At 44.5% G+C, this 15,806-nt stretch overlaps 1 protein-coding gene across 2 annotated transcripts in view; it reads left to right on the forward strand.

The window, feature by feature from the left end:
* ERCC3 (ERCC excision repair 3, TFIIH core complex helicase subunit) overlaps positions 1–15,806 on the forward strand; it is a 37,522-nt gene that overhangs the window by 7,724 nt on the left and 13,992 nt on the right. For both annotated transcript variants that reach the window (XM_082465833.1, XM_082465834.1), the window contains exons 9-10: positions 3,902–4,086; positions 7,054–7,256. In XM_082465833.1, coding sequence (XP_082321959.1) covers positions 3,902–4,086; positions 7,054–7,256 — 388 coding nt within the window. The remainder of the gene's footprint in view (positions 1–3,901; positions 4,087–7,053; positions 7,257–15,806) is intronic.

A 15,806-nucleotide genomic window follows, 5' to 3' on the forward strand; every position in this document is an offset into this window, starting at 1 on the left:
TAGGAAGCAAGGGTGGAGAGCAGCTAAGTAGGTTAGTTGGTGGAATCCCAACATGAGGCTTGGACCAGTAAGAATAAAGGTAAACTGATTCTGGTTATGTGGTGAAGGTTAGGTGGGCTGGTTAGATGTGGTTCTGAAAGAAAGAGAAATCAAGGATGACTGTCAGCTTTTGGCTTGAGCCATCAGAAGGGTGGAGTGGATGTGGAGATGGGGAAGACTCTAGAAGGAGCAGGTTTGGAGAGATAAGACCGGGAGTTAGGCTTTAGACATGTTAATTTGATTGCTGTTACAGTCAGGCAAAGGCAGAAATGTTAGAAAACAGGCAAAAGACATGAACAGATTTTCACTCAAGAGAGTGTACAGATGCCAATAAGCATTTGAAAGATGTTCTGCAGCATTAGTCCCCAGGGAAATGCAGGTTAAAGCCACGATGAGATGCCACTACAGACCTATTAGAGTGGCTAAAATAAAAAATATTGACAGGGCTTCCCTGGTGGCGCAGTGCTTGAGAATCTGCCTGCTAATGCAGGGGACACGGGTTCGAGCCCTGGTCTGGGAAGATCCCACATGCCACGGAGCAACTAGGCCCGTGAGCCACAATTACTGAGCCTGTGCGTCTGGAGCCTGTGCTCCGCAACAAGAGAGGCCGCGATAGTGAGAGGCCCGCGCACCGCGATGAAGAGTGGTCCCCGGTTGCCACAACTAGAGGAAGCCCGCGCACAGAAACGAAGACCCAACACAGCCATAAATAAATAAAATAAATAAATAAATTAATAAAAAAAAAAATATTGACAGTACCAAGTACTGACAAGAGTGCACATCAACTGGAACTGTCATACGTGGCCAGAGGACTTGCAAAATGTACAGTCACTCTGGGGAGGTTTGGCAGTTTATTAGAAAATTACCATATAGACCCAGCAGTCCCACTCTGGGCATCTCTCCTAGAGAAATGAAAACTTAGGTTCACACAAAAACCTGTGCATGAATGTTTATAGCAGCAGCTCTGGTCGTAATCTCCGAAACCTAGAAAGCAGCGGAAAAACCTGTCAGTGAGTGGCTGGATGGACCAGCCATTGAAGCTGGCACCTCAACCGCTGGGACGCTCCGTGACAAGCAGTCTCAGAGGCTTCGTGCTGAGTGAAATCGGCCAGTCCCAGGAGCTTACAGAGTGTGTGATGCCTTTCGTAGGACATTCTTGAAAAGAAATCTGTAGTGACGGAGAACGGATCGGTGGGTGCCGGGGTGGTGCGGGGAGGGTACGACTGTACAGGGAGAGCACGAGGCAGCTTTTGGGGTCATGGATTGGTTTGTCTCCTGAGTATGATTATGGTGGTGGTTACAGAGTCTGCACACGTGTTAACATGTATAGAACCACTCTCACCCACCCACCCTCAGAAGAAGTTCAGTTTACTGTGTGATATTTAAAAACTAAACCAAGAGGAAAAAAAAAAACTTTAAAGAGAGGGTGGGTATTGGGTCTGATTGGATTGGGAATTGGTGATCTAGAGAAACATCTTTTATAAATGACTTTGGAATTGCTTTGTAGCAGTTTAGTTGAAGGCTGTGTTTGAAGCGTGGGGATGTTTGAGGCCTTCTGCCAGAGGATATATTTAGCATACGTTGATGTTCCTCTTTAACTTGGGCCCCGGGTCTCAGAGGGTGGCAGCCAGGCTTGGGGTTGGTTATCTGGTGATGAGGATATAGAGGTGTACCCCACACGGTTCACCAGGTGTGTCTGTCTCTCCTCTGGTTCATTGGAGCAGTTTGCCTCTGTTTAGGTAGAAGAGTGAAACCAAACTGCTCTAAAGGATTTTGCGTTCAGGCCTTATAAGCCCTATGGCCATGCTCATTGGGCCAGAGAGCAGATGTTAAATAGGGAATTCTAGCGAATCAGAGTAAGATTCTGCCATAAACATTTACTACTTGGACTAGGTAGAATGGTAAATCTTTGAGATTTATCTCAGAAGATAAAGATTGTTGTGTTCTTTTATAGATCTTCCAAAAGGAGCCCTATTAAGTCATTATATTAATAAGAAATTCTTATTACAGTACTTGCATATATTAAGTGTTTCCTGCATGCAAGGCACTGTGCCACTTTCATTATTTTAACAAGTATTTATTGAGAACCCATTAAGTACCAGGCACTCTGCTTGGCACTGGAGGCAAAGTGGGAGAGACAGTCAGAGAATCACACAAATAAATGTCAAATGACAACCGCGACATAATGTCCGGTGAAACAAGCCGCACACGCAAAGTACGTACTGTGATCCCATTTACATGAACTTCAGACCGGAGGCAGACCTCCTCTCTGATGCCTGAACTTGGATCGGGGTTCCCTTGAGGGAGAGTGCTGGTGTTGACCAGAGGGGTCAGAGGCGAGACTTCTGGGTGCTGAGAACACTCCGACCCTCATCTGGGTGGTTCCAGAGGTACGTACCTGTGTAAAAATTCATGGAGCCGTGCACGTCATTGTACATGAGCTCTTCCCCTGTGACAGCTGTTATGGCTGTGAGAGAACACAGCAGTGGGACGTGACTCGTTTGCAGGGCCGATGCCTCGGGGAAGGCTTGTTTCTGGCTGCGGAGTGTTCAGGCAGGGTCCCCGCGTGGTGCTCCCCTCGGGTTGATGCAGTCCCCGGGCCGCCCCAGTGCTGCCTCCCTGGAGCCCACAGTAGCTTGGGGTCTCCACTGCCTTGGCTGCCATGTCCTTCTGATGTGGGGAACCTGGTCTGGGGTCCTTGGCTGCCCGTTTTGGAGCCGGCACAGTCCTTGGACATAAGCCTAACCCTGGGTTTTTGTTTATTTGTTTTCCAGGGGTGTGTGCAAGCAGTGTTAGGCTTCAATGTGTGAAACCGTGAGACCTGGGCACTTACTGGGGTTAGACAGCCCTTTGTTATTTTACCGTCCTTATGTTTTTGGTTTGCATTTTGGTGACGTCTGCCCTTCTTTCCCTTGGATTGTTAGGTCTATTTCTTTTTTTTTTTTCTTTTTTTTTTTAATCTGGCCGTGCCACGGCGGCTTGTGGATCTTAGTTCCCTGACCAGGGATTGAACCCCGGCCCTTGGCCGTGAAAGCATGGGGTCCTAACCACTGGAGAGCCAGGGAATTCCCAGGTCTGTTTCTGAAGTATCCCTAACCTTGCCTTTAATTGGATATAAGGTAAGCATGACTTCAGCATTTTTACCTTCCTTCGTAGTGTTAGAGTTTGTAAAAGGTGAGCCTGTGGAAACCCGTAAATTGAGTTTTTAAAAATGAATATCTTGTACCCTTTTAGTGTTTATTTAATTTAATTTGATACCTCAGAAAGAATGATAACATTCAAGCGAAAGGAAGGCAAAGGACGTTGCTGGTTGACCAGAATGAATGTAACTGAAGAGTGTAGAGAGGGACGTTTCCTAAGGTGGGAGAGGTGCCTGGGGTTTCATCTCTCCCTCGTTTCTTCCTGCTTTCTGGGAGGGTGGCGGGAAGTGGAGCTCCTTTCATTCCTCTGGTCCTCCAGGTACCCCACCATCTTCCTGGTAACCGAGGTGCAGGCCTCAGGGTGAACAAATTCCTTGCGTGATTCAGAGCTCAGCGGCACTTTAAGAGTGGCTCATGTTTCAGATTGCCGTTTGTGCCCCTGATAGCCGAGCTGCGGTGAGGGGAGTGCTGGGGCTCCCTAGCCCGGGGCTTCCTCCAGGTCATCTCGCCCTCTTGCTCTCCTTTTCACCCTTCTTTTGGACGGGTCTGGGAGTGGAGATGCAGCGCTCGCACCTAACCGTCCTTGTCTAGAGCCAGGTGCCTGCGGTCCGGAAGCCCGGGGCCAGCCGCGCAGCGTCCCGGGCCCGAGCCGGGTCGAGGCTGTCCGCGGCGCTCTGAGCGTTACAGGAGTGACAGCGTGCGTGCGCCGGCGGTCTCCCCAGCCAGGGTGTTCCGGCGCGTGCTCACCGTCGTGCCGGCCCACTGCAGACTGGGCCTGACCGCGACCCTCGTCCGGGAGGACGACAAGATCGTCGACTTAAACTTTCTGATTGGGCCCAAGCTCTATGAAGCCAACTGGATGGAGCTGCAGAACAACGGCTACATCGCCAAAGTCCAGTGCGCGGAGGTAGCTGTCCCCTTCCTGGCACGGTCCCTGGGGGAGGGAAGTGGATCAGGTCGGTTCCCTGTGGGCAGATGCACAGGTCAGGACCTGAGCAAAAGCGCTGCTGCCTCGTGCGGTGCCCGCAGCCCCCGTGGGGGGGCAGTCTCCCGCGATTTCACGGATGCGCGAAGCAGAATCACTTGTCCACGGGCACACAGGAAGTGGTCAGGTCAGGAGGCTAATCCAGGCTGGCGCAGCTTTTCGTCCTCCTTTCTGGGAGTGAGCACCTCAGGGTACTCCTGCCCACCCACACCCCGGAGGGATTCTTGATTCTTGCTGGTCCCGCGTGGGCAGCCCACAGGCCACCCCCGGTACCAAAGCCTGTTGGTTTTGGTGCCCCCAGAAGGCACATGTGGCCTTGATTATTTTATTTCTAAGAACCCATTTTCCCCGTATTCTGTGATGAATACCTGCACAGGTATGTGTTTAAAATACATGTTCAAAGAAAAGTAAGTCTTCTCAGAAGGAACAGCAACAGAAATCCTTTCTGGCACCTTAAAATGACTGTCGCTCAGTGGCTAGAGTAGGGTGGGCTGTGTCCTCAGAGGGCAGACATGGGCCTGTCGGGTGAAGGTGAGTGCGAGGAAGCTGTGCAGGCGGACTTGCTCTGTCGAGAAGCTTCCGTACCCTTCGGTTACATCTTCGTAATCAGCACCCACCTTGCACACAGCGTTGCCAGGGTAACCGCTGTCTTGGAGCTTAGGTTTGTCGTCTTCTTGCTTTTCTTTATTATTGTACTTCCTATGTATAATTCCCTAAACATTCATTGTTTAGCTTTGCCTTTTAAAAAAATCTTTATGTATATGCAGATAGAACCAGGTTATATGTGTTCTTGTATGACTTCTGTCTTTTGCTTAGTATTTTTTCTTTGCATAATGCATTATTTTTTTAATGATACATGTACTTGTAGTTTATTCCTTTTAATTCCTCTGTAGTATTCCATTGGACAAATATACCACAGTTTGATAGCTAATGGAATATTACACAGAAGTAAAAATAAACTCTTTTCTAACGTCGACAGATGTTTGGGTTGCTAAGTTGTTTTTTTTTCACAGCCTTGTCAAGGTCTAGTTTATGTTCCATAACATTCACCTGTTGTGAGTAAATAGTGTGGTTTATAACGTTTGTGATTTTAGTAAATGTAAAGAGTTGTGCAGCTGTGCCCCCAATCCAGCTTTAGAGCATTTCCCGCATCCGCGAAAGTCCCCTTGTGCCCGTTAGCAAGGCCCTGCTTCTAGTCCCAGCCCTAGGCGGGCACTGGCTCTAACTTTGGAGCTTAGTCTTTTTGTTGTTATGACAGTATTGCTGCGTGTATTTTTTGTCCCTGTTTCCTGTGTCAGACGTTTTCTAAAGCAGTGTTCACACGGGACTGTGACCATGTAGTAGATGGTGACGTCACTTCGGTGCGTCATCACCAGGATAGAATAGAGTCTGCCAGAATGCGTCATATGTATTAAAGGTATATATTGTTTCCTAAGACTGTGTTGGTGTGTGGGAATGTTCAGTTTACGACATAAACTGGTCCAAGGTTGAAGGCCACTGCTCTGGCAGGTGCACCTAGAAGTCGCATTGCTGGGTCAGAGGCTCTCCGGATGCTCACTTCACTAGTCATGTGGAAAACTCTGTTTCCCAAAGTGGTTGCACCAGTTAACACTCTTGTCTAGGGTGAGTGAGCTAGCTCCACATCTCTGGCACCTAATATGGAAATGTCTTCTTTTAATTTTTGCAGACCTGATAAGTGTGAAATGGTATCTTTTTATGGTCTTAGTTTGTGTTTTCCTGTTGACTGATGACGTTGAGTATCTTTTCATACGTTCATTGGCCACTTGTGTTTCATATTCTGGGAGATGCATGATTTTAAAGATTTTACTTTGAAAAAAGAATTGCTTTGTTTATGAAGAACTAGAAATTCTAAAGGGGTCATCATAGGATATGTCCCAGAGAGAATCAGAAAAGGTAACGACAGCAAAACTTAGATTTGAGCTCAGCACAGACTTTGACACATAACCATGTCAGCTAATTCTGCAGTGGTGGCAGCACGAAGAAGTGGTCTGTGACGATCACACAGGGTGGCGCTGGTCGCAACCAAAAACTCAGTCTGCCATTGTAGGCTATGGCTTGTTCCAGTGCAAAGCTCCTGGAGGGTCGTTTTTGTCTGTACACAGCCTTGAGACCTTTAGTCATGGCACTTCAGTGTACTTGCCCGAGGTTCCTTTAGTTTGTCAACAGCCAAGCACAGGGCTTAGCGGAGAGGAGGCCCTCAGGAGTGTTACTGTCATTCTTATTTGGATGCTCGAATTGTCTCAGATGTGACCAGTGGGACTACATTCAAGCTAGTTTCTATGACCATTTGACATGTTCCCATCAGACTTTGAGCACTTCCTTGCTTTCTGGCACAGTAAGATATTTCCGGCTCATCTGGTACTTTCCCTGCCCTGGCCCTGGAATCAGCCATTTCTCTGTGGAGCCCGTTTAGCAGAGAATGTAATTTAAAAGCCAAGATCTGGGTGCTGGTGTGTTCCTTACTCCTGGGATGTCATTGCTAGGCTAACCCAACAGACAGAGCTGGCAAGTGTGTGTGCAGTTCTCTGTAGCAGTGCTGTGTGTGGGCTGTGTGTGGAGGTGTGATCTAAATGGGAGGGATTGTTTACACCACTGGTTGGGAATCTGGGTTTCTTCACTTGGAGCTGGCGTGAGAATAATTCCCTGGATATTGATGCATTTTAAAATCTCTGTTATTAACATGTGAGAGTATCCTGGTTCAACATTGGGTATTAGGTTTTGTTTTGCGGTGTGTGTTTACAATATTATTGAGATATAATTCACATACCATTGGTTTCGTCTTGATTTTTTTAAAGCTAATTTGCTAAAGTTCCCAGTTGTATGATGCTTAAACTTGCATACTGACCCCTGATTCTTATTGTATCACAGGTGTGGTGCCCGATGTCTCCTGAGTTTTACCGGGAGTATGTGGCAATCAAAACCAAGAAACGAATCTTGCTGTACACCATGAACCCCAACAAATTCAGAGCTTGCCAGTTTCTGATCAAGTTTCATGAAAGGAGGAATGACAAGATTATTGTTTTTGCTGACAACGTGTTTGCTCTGAAGGAATATGCCATTCGACTGAACAAGTAAGAACTGGAAAGTTAGAGTAGCCTCCAAAGCCAGTTTAACTTCCCCGTGTGAGAGTATAGAAGGTGCCTGTTTTTTTCTCGAAGCTCTCAGGAACTTCTTAGTATCTAGTTCTGTGGTCCCAGGGACCAGGTGAGACAGAGGAGCAGGTGGTCAGAATCATTGGTTAGAGTGTATGGGAAAGGGGGCCTGGTCGCTCTGAGCTGAGGGAGCATGGGCTAGAGTTGTGCTGATTTGGAGCTGGGCTCCAAGGGTGGGCACGGGTTGGTGTCTGCAGTTTCAGGCTGAGTGGGTACTCTGGCCAGAGATGACATCAGACTGTATTTGGTCAGGGGCCAGGAAGGCAAGGCAGACTGGGACAGCATCCCAGGTGTGGCCCAGCGTCTAGAAAGAGCTTCTTAGGAAACACCAAACAGGGTCCTCCTAAGCCTACAGCCCCACCCAGATACTGTGTTTAAAACCTGGCTGTTGAAAATTTCCTGCCAAGTAAGGAGGAAGAGGCCGGTGCTTCTGTGCACAGTGATGCGGGGCTTCAGGTGCTGCGAGTGGAGAGAAGGCAAGGTCCTCTGAGAAGATAAGCCTTCATTCGTTATGAGGGGGAGGGATGCAGAGGGAAGGATGGATACGGAGCAGTTTCTCTTCACAAGCTGTGACTTAATCACCACCTCAGCCATATGAGGTCATTGTACTATCCTCATCTTACAGATGAGAAAACTGAGACACAGAAGGATTAAGTTGCTGAAATTCCTAAAATCATACCTTTTTTTTTTTAAGCATCTTTATTGGAGTATAATTGCTTTACAATGGTGTGTTAGTTTCTGCTGTATAACAAAGTGAATCAGCTATACATATACATATATCCCCATATCTCCTCCTCTTGCGTCTCCCTCCCACCCTCCCTATCCCACCCCTCTAGGTGGTCACAAAGCACTGAGCTGATCTCCCTGTGCTATGCGGCTGCTTCCCACTAGCTAGCTATTTTACATTTGGTAGTGTATATATGTCCATGACGCGCTCTCACTTCGTACCACCTTACCCTTCCCCTCCCCATATCCTCAAGTCCATTCTCTAGTAGGTCTGCGTCTTTCTTCCTGTCCTCCCCCTAGGTTCTTCAGAACCATTTTTTTTAGATTCCATATATATGTGTTAGCATACAGTATTTGTTTTTCTCTTTCTGACTTACTTCACTCTGTATGACAGATTCTAGGTCCATCCACCTCACTACAAATAACTCAATTTCGTTTCTTTATATGGCTGAGTAATATTCCATTGTATATGTGTGCCACATCTTCTTTATCCATTCATCTGTCGATGGACACTTAGGTTGCTTCCATGTCCTGACTGTTGTAAGTAGAGCTGCAGTGAACATCATGGTACATGACTCTTTTTGACTTATGGTTTTCTTAGGGTATATGCCCAGTAGTGGGATTGCTGGGTCGTATGGTAGTTCTATTTTTAGTTTTTTAAGGAACCTCCATACTGTTCTCCATAGTGGCTGTATCAATTTACATTCCCATCAATAGTGCAAGAGGGTTCCCTTTTCTCCACACCCTCTCCAGCATTTATTGTTTGTAGATTTTTTGATGATGGCCATTCTGACTGGTGTGAGGTGATACCTCATTGTACTTTTGATTTGCATTTCTCTAATGATTAGTGATGTTGAGCATCCTTTCATGTGTTTGTTGGCAATCTGTATATCTTCTTTGGAGAAATGTCTATTTAGGTCTTCTGCCCATTTTTGGATTGGGTTGTTTGATTTTTTGATATTGAGCTGCATGAGCTGCTTGTAAATTTTGGAGCTTAATCCTTTGTCAGTTGCTTTATTTGCAAATATTTTCTCCCATTCTGAGGGTTCTCTTTTCGTCCTGTTTAATTTTCCTTTGCTGTGTGAAAGCTTTTAAGTTTCATTGGGTCCCATTTGTTTATTTTTGTTTTTATTTCCATTTCTCTAGGAGGTGGGTCAAAAAAGGATCTTGCTGTGATTTAGGTCATAGAATGTTCTGCCTATGTTTTCCTCTAAGAGTTTTATAGTGTCTGGCCTTACATTTAGGTCTTTAATCCTAAATGTGAGTTTATTTTTGTATATGGTGTTAGGGAGTGTTCTAATTTCATTCTTTAAATGTAGCTGTCCAGTTTTCCCAGCACCACTTATTGAAGAGATTGTCCTTTCTCCATTGTATATTCTTGCCTCCTTTATCAAAGATAAGGTGAATATATGTGCCTGGGTTTATCTCTGGGCTTTCTATCCTGTTCAATTGATCTAAATTTCTGTTTTTGTGCCAGTACCATACTGTCTTGATTACTGTAGCTTTGTAGTATAGTCTGAAGTCAGGGAGTCTGATTCCTCCAGCTCCGTTTTTCTTTCTCAAGATTGCTTTGGCTATTCGGGGTCTTTTGTGTTTCCATACAAATTGTGCAATTTTTTGTTCTAGTTCTGTGAAAAATGCCATTGGTAGTTTGATAGGGATTGTATTGAATCTGTAGATTGTTTTGGGTAGTATAGTCATTATCACAATGTTGATTCTTCCAATCCAAGAACATGGTATATCTCTCCGTCTGTTTGTATCATCTTTAATTTCTTTCATCAGTGTCTTATAGTTTTCTGCATACAGGTGTTTTGTCTACTTAGGTAGGTTATTCTTAGGTATTTTATTCTTTTTGTTGTAATGGTAAATGGGAGTGTTTCCTTAATTTCTCTTTCAGATTTTTCATCATTAGTGTATAGGAATGCAAGAGATTTCTGTGCATTAATTTTGTACCCTGCTACTTTACCAAATTCACTGATTAGCTCTAGTAGTTTTCTGGTAGCATCTTTAGGATTCTCTATGTATAGTATCATGTCATCTGCAAACAGTGACAGCTTTACTTCTTGTTTTCCACCTTGGATTCCTTTTATTTCTTTTTCTTCTCTGATTGCTCTGGCTAAAACTTCCAGAACTATGTTGAATAATAGAGATGAGAGGGGACAAGCTTGTCTTCCTCCTGATCGTAGAGGAAATGGTTTCAGTTTTTCACCATTGAGAATGATGTTGGCTTTGGGTTTGTCATATATGGCCTTTATTATGTTGAGGTAAGTTCCCTATATGCCTGCTTTCTGGAGGGTTTTTATCATAAATGGGTGTTGAATTTTGTCAAAATTTTTTTCTGCATCTATTGAGATGATCAAATGGTTTTTATCCTTCAGTTTGTTGATATGGTGTATCACATTGATTGATTTGCATATATTGAAAAATCCTTGCATTCCTGGGATAAACCCCACTTGATCATGGTGTATGATCCTTTTAGTGTGCTGTTGGATTCTGTTTGCTAGTATTTTGTTGAGGATTTTTGCATCTATGTTCATCAGTGATATTGGCCTGTAGTTTTCTTTCTTTGTGACATCTTTGTCTGGTTTTGGTATCAGGGTGATGGTGGCCTTGTCGAATGAGTTTGGGAGTGTTCCTCCCTCTGCAATATTTTGGAAGAGTTTGAGAAGGATAGGTGTTAGCTCTTCTCTGAATGTTTGATAGAATTCGCCTGTGAAGCCATCTGGTCCTGGGCTTTTGTTTGTTGGAAGATTTTTAATCACAGTTTCAATTTCAGTGCTTGTGATTGGTCTGTTTATATTTTCTATTTCTTCCTGGTTCAGTCTTGGAAGATTTTGCTTTTCTAAGAATTTGTCCATTTCTTCCAGGTTGTCCATTTTATTGACGTATAGTTGCTTATAGTAATCTCTCATGATCCTTTGTATTTCTGCAGTGTCAGTTGTTACTTCTCCTTTTTCATTTCTAATTCTGTTGATTTGAGTCTTCTTCCTTTTCTTCTGGATGAGTCTGGCTAATGGTTTATCAATTTTGTTTATCTTCTCAAAGAACCAGATTTAGTTTTACTGATCTTTGCTATTGTTTCCTTCATTTCTTTCTCATTTATTTATGGTCTGAGCTTTATGATTTTTTTTCCTTCTGCTAACATTGGGGTTTTTTTGTTCTTCTTTCTCTAATTGCTTTAGGTGTAATGTTAGGTTGTTTATTTGAGATGTTTCTTGAGGTAGGATGGTATTGCTATAAACTTCCCTCTTAGAACTGCTTTTGCTGCATCCCATAGGTTTTGGGTCGTCGTGTTTTCATTGGCATTTGTTTCTAGGTATTTTCTGATTTCCTCTTTGATTCGTTCAGTGATCTCTTGGTTATGTAGTGGTGTATTGTTTAGCCTCTATGTGTTTGTATTTTTTAAAGATTTTTTTCCTGTAATTGATATCTAGTCTCATAGCGTTGTGGTTGGAAAAGATACTTGATATGATTTCAGTTTTCTTAAATTTACCAAGGCTTGATTTGTGACCCAAGATGTGATCTATCCTGGAGAATGTTCCATGAGCACTTGAGAAGAAAGTGTATTCTGTTGTTTTTGGATGGAATGTCCTATAAATATCAATTAAGTCCATCTTGTTTAATGTATCATTTAAAGCTTGTGTTTCCTTATTTATTTTCATTTTGGATGATCTGTTCATTGGTGAAAGTGGGGTGTTAACGTCCCCTACTGTGATTGTGTTCATTTCCCCTTTTATGGTCATTAGCATTTGCCTTATGTAATGAGGTGCTTCTATGTTGGGTGCATAAATACTTACAATTGTTATATCTTCTTCTTGGATTGATCCCTTGATCATTCTGTAGTGTCCTTCTTTGTCTCTTGTAGTAGTCTTTAAAGTCTATTTTGTCTGATATGAGAATTGCTGCTCCAGCTTTCTTTTGATTTCCATTTGAATGGAATATCTTTTTCCATCCCCTCACTTTCAGTCTGTATGTGTCCCTAGGTCTGAAGTGGGTCTCTTGTAGACAGCATATATACAGGTCTTGTTTTTGTATCCCTTCAGCCAGTCTATGTCTTTTGGTTGGTGCATTTAATCCATTTACATTTATCGATATGTATGTTCCTATTCCCATTTTCTTAATTGCTTTGGGTTTGTTATAGTAGGTCTATTCCTTCTCTTGTGTTTCCTGCCTCGAGAAGTTCCTTTAGCATTTTTTGTAAAGCTGGTTTGGTGTTGCTGAATTCTCTTAGCTTTTGCTTGTCTTCAAAGGTTTTAATTTCTCCTTCGAATCTGAATGAGATCCTTGCTGGGTAGAGTAATCTTGGTTGTAGGTTTTTCCCTTTCATCACTTTAAATATGTTCTGCCGCTCCCTTCTGGCTTGCAACGTTTCTGCTGAAAGATCAGCTGTTAACCTTATGGGGATTCCCTCGTATGTTATTTTTTGTTTTTCCCTTGCTGCTTTTAATATTTTTTCTTTGTATTTAATTTTTGATAGTTTGATATGTGTCTTGGCATATTTCTCCTTGGATTTATCCTGTATGGGACTTTCTGCGCTTCCTGGACTTGAATGACAGTTTCCTTTCCCATATTAGGGAAGTTTACAACTATAATCTCTTCAAATATTTTCTCAGTCCCTTTCTTTTTCTCTTCCTCTTCTGGGACCCCTATAATTCAAATGTTGGTGCATTTAATGTTGTCCCAGAGGTCTCTGAGACTGTCCTCAATTCTTTTCGTTCTGTTTTCTTTATTCTGCTCTGCGGTAGTTATTTCCACTATTTTATCTTCCAGGTCACTTATCCGTTCTTCTGCCTCAGTTATTCTGCTATTGATTCCTTCCAGAGAATTTTTAATTTCATTTATTGTGTTGTTCATCATTGTTTGTTTGCTCTTTAGTTCTTCTAAGTCCTTGTTAAACGTTTCTTATATTTTCTCCATTCTATTTCCAAGATTTTGGATCATCTTTACTATCATTACTCTGAATTCTTTCTCAGGTAGCGTGCCTATTTCCTCTTTATTTGTTTGGTCTGGTGGGTTTTTACCTTGCTCCTTCATCTGCTGTGTGTTTCTTTGTCTTCTCATTTTGCTTAACTTACTGTGTTCGGGGTCTCCTTTTCACAGGCTGCAGGTTTGTAGTTCCCGTTGCTTTTGGTGTCTGCCCCCAGTGGCTAAGGTTGGTTCAGTGGGTTGTGTATGCTTCCTGGTGGAGGGGACTGGTGCCTGTGTTCTGGTGGGTAAGGCTGGATCTTGTTTGTCTGGTGGGCAGGACCGCGTCTGGTGGTGTGTTTTGTGGTGTCTGTGGCCTTATGATTTTAGGCAGCCTCTCTGCTAATGGATGGGGTTGTGTTCCTGTCTTGCTAGTTGTTTGGCATAGGGTGTCCAGCACTGTAGCTTGCTGGTTGTCGAGTGGAGCTGGGTTTTGGCGTTGAGTTGGAGATCTCTGGGAGAGCTTTCACTGTTTGATATTACATGGATTCGGGAGGTCTCTGGTAGACCAATGTCCTGAACTTGGCTCTCCCACCGCAGAGGCACAGGCCTGACACCCGGCCGAGCACCAAGACCCTGTCAGCCACACAGCTCATAAGAAAAGGGAGAAAAAAAGAAAGAAAGAAAAAAAGAAAAGAAAGTTATTAAAAAGTAAAAAAAAAAAATTGTTAAAAATAAGAAAAAATTAAAAAGTAATAAAAAAAGGAAGAAAGAAAGAAGGGAGCAACCTAACCAAAAAACAAATCCACCAATGATAGCAAACGCTAAAAACTATTAAAAAAAAAACATTGACAGAACCCTAGGAAATATGGTAAAAGCAAAGCTATACAGAAAATCACACAAAGTCCACCGCCTCAATTTTGGGATGATTCGTTGTCTAATCAGGTATTCCGGAGATGCAGTTTACATCAAGTTGATTGTGGAGATTTAATCCGCTGCTCCTGAGGCTGCTGGGAGAGATTTCCCTTTCTCTTCTTTGTTCGCACAGCTCCCGGGGTTCAGCTTTGGATTTGGCCCCGCCTCTGCGTGTAGGTCGTCTGAGGGCGTCTGTTCTTCTCTCAGACGGGACGGGGTTAAAGGAGCAGCTGCTTCGGGGGCTCTGGCTCACTCAGGCCAGAGGGAGGGAGGGGTACGGATGCGGGCCGAGCCTGCGGTGGCAGAGGCCAGTGTAACGTTGCACCAGCCTGAGGCGCACCGTGTGTTCTCCCGGGGAAGTTGTCCCTGGATCACGGGAGCCTGGCAGTGGCGGGCTGCACCGGCTACCGGGACGGGCGGTGTGGAGAGTGACCTGTGCTTGTACACAGGCTTCTTGGTGGCGGCAGCAGCAGCCTTAGCGTTTCATGCCCGTCTCTGGTGTCCACACTGATATCTGCGGCTCACACCCATCTCTGGAGCTCGTTTAGGCGGTTCTCTGAATCCCCTCTCCTTGTGCACCCCGAAACATTGGTCTCTTGCCTCTTCGGCAGGTCCAGACTTTCTCCCGGATTCTCTCCCGGCTAGCTGTGGTTCACTAGCCCCCTTCAGGCTGTGTTCACGCAGCCAACCCCAGTCCTCTCCCTGGGGTCTGACCTCCGAAGCCCGAGCCTCAGCTCCCAGCACCCACCCGCCCCGGCGGGTGAGCAGACAAGCCTCTCAGGCTGGTGAGTGCTGGTCGGCACCGATCCTCTGTGCAGGAAAATCTCTGCTTTGCCCTCTGCACCCCTGTGGCTGCGCTCTCCTCCGTGGCTCCGAAGCTTCCCCCCCGCCCACCCCCGTCTCCATCAGTGAAGGGGCTTCCTAGTGTGTGGAAACTTTTCCTCCTTCACAGCTCCCTCCCACTGGTGCAGGTCCTGTCCTTATTCTTTTGTCTCTGTTTTTTCTTTTTTCTTTTGCCCTACCCAGGTACGTGAGGAGTTTCTTGCCTTTGGGGAAGTCTGAGGTCTTCTGCCAGCGTTCAGTAGGTGTTCTGTAGGAGTTGTTCCACATATAGATGTATTTCTGATGTATTTGTGGGGAGGAAGGTGATCTCCACGTCTTACTCCTCCACCATCTTGAAGGTTTTGGTCCATACCTTTTTATAATGTAGGAAAGATTTTACTTTTTATCAAAGTAACAGACTTACAAAAACCAGCAGTTCCTTGCACCTATCTTCCTACTCACAGTTTCTCTTCCCCAAAGACAGCCACTTTCAACTCTCTTTTCTATTTACCTTCATATTTCTAAGTAATAATTTATATAGTAATTTCTTGATTATTAATTGTAGAAATTGCTTATTAATTTCCTGCCATGGGAGTTGTGGATTTAGCTCTCTTACATATGCCGCTCCATCCCCTCCCCCCATTCCATCCTCCCAGTGTATTTGGGGTTAAGTTAGTATTCAGCGTTACATAATTGTGGCTGTGTAAGTATTGTTCAAGCCAAGGCAGATAGTGTACCATGCTTACATTTTCCTTTGTGTTAACATTTGTTTTTCCTGAAGTTAATAATTGCCTTGTCATTACTTTCTCTTGGTTTTCTATATAATTACTAACTACTCTTTTTCGGACTCTTCATGCAGTCATAAACTCCTTGTCAAAAGGGTCAGATCCATCAGGTCATCTCTCGAGTTCTTTTCACTTTCTTTCCCTGGTGGATCCCTTCCAGTCCTTCACCCTCCACCAGCCTCAACCAGCACTGTATCCTCCTGCTCTGCGTTGGTCTGCTTGCTGTCTGTTGTCTTTAGAGATGCTGCCTAACTGTCCCTCTGACATCATCCTGTGAATTCCTTGTGCCTTTTCCCCGTATTGGAGCCCCTGTTGC

Source organism: Balaenoptera physalus, assembly GCF_965194825.1.
Source record: "Balaenoptera physalus genome assembly, chromosome: 6".
In the NCBI taxonomy this organism is placed as follows: Eukaryota; Metazoa; Chordata; class Mammalia; order Artiodactyla; family Balaenopteridae; genus Balaenoptera; species Balaenoptera physalus.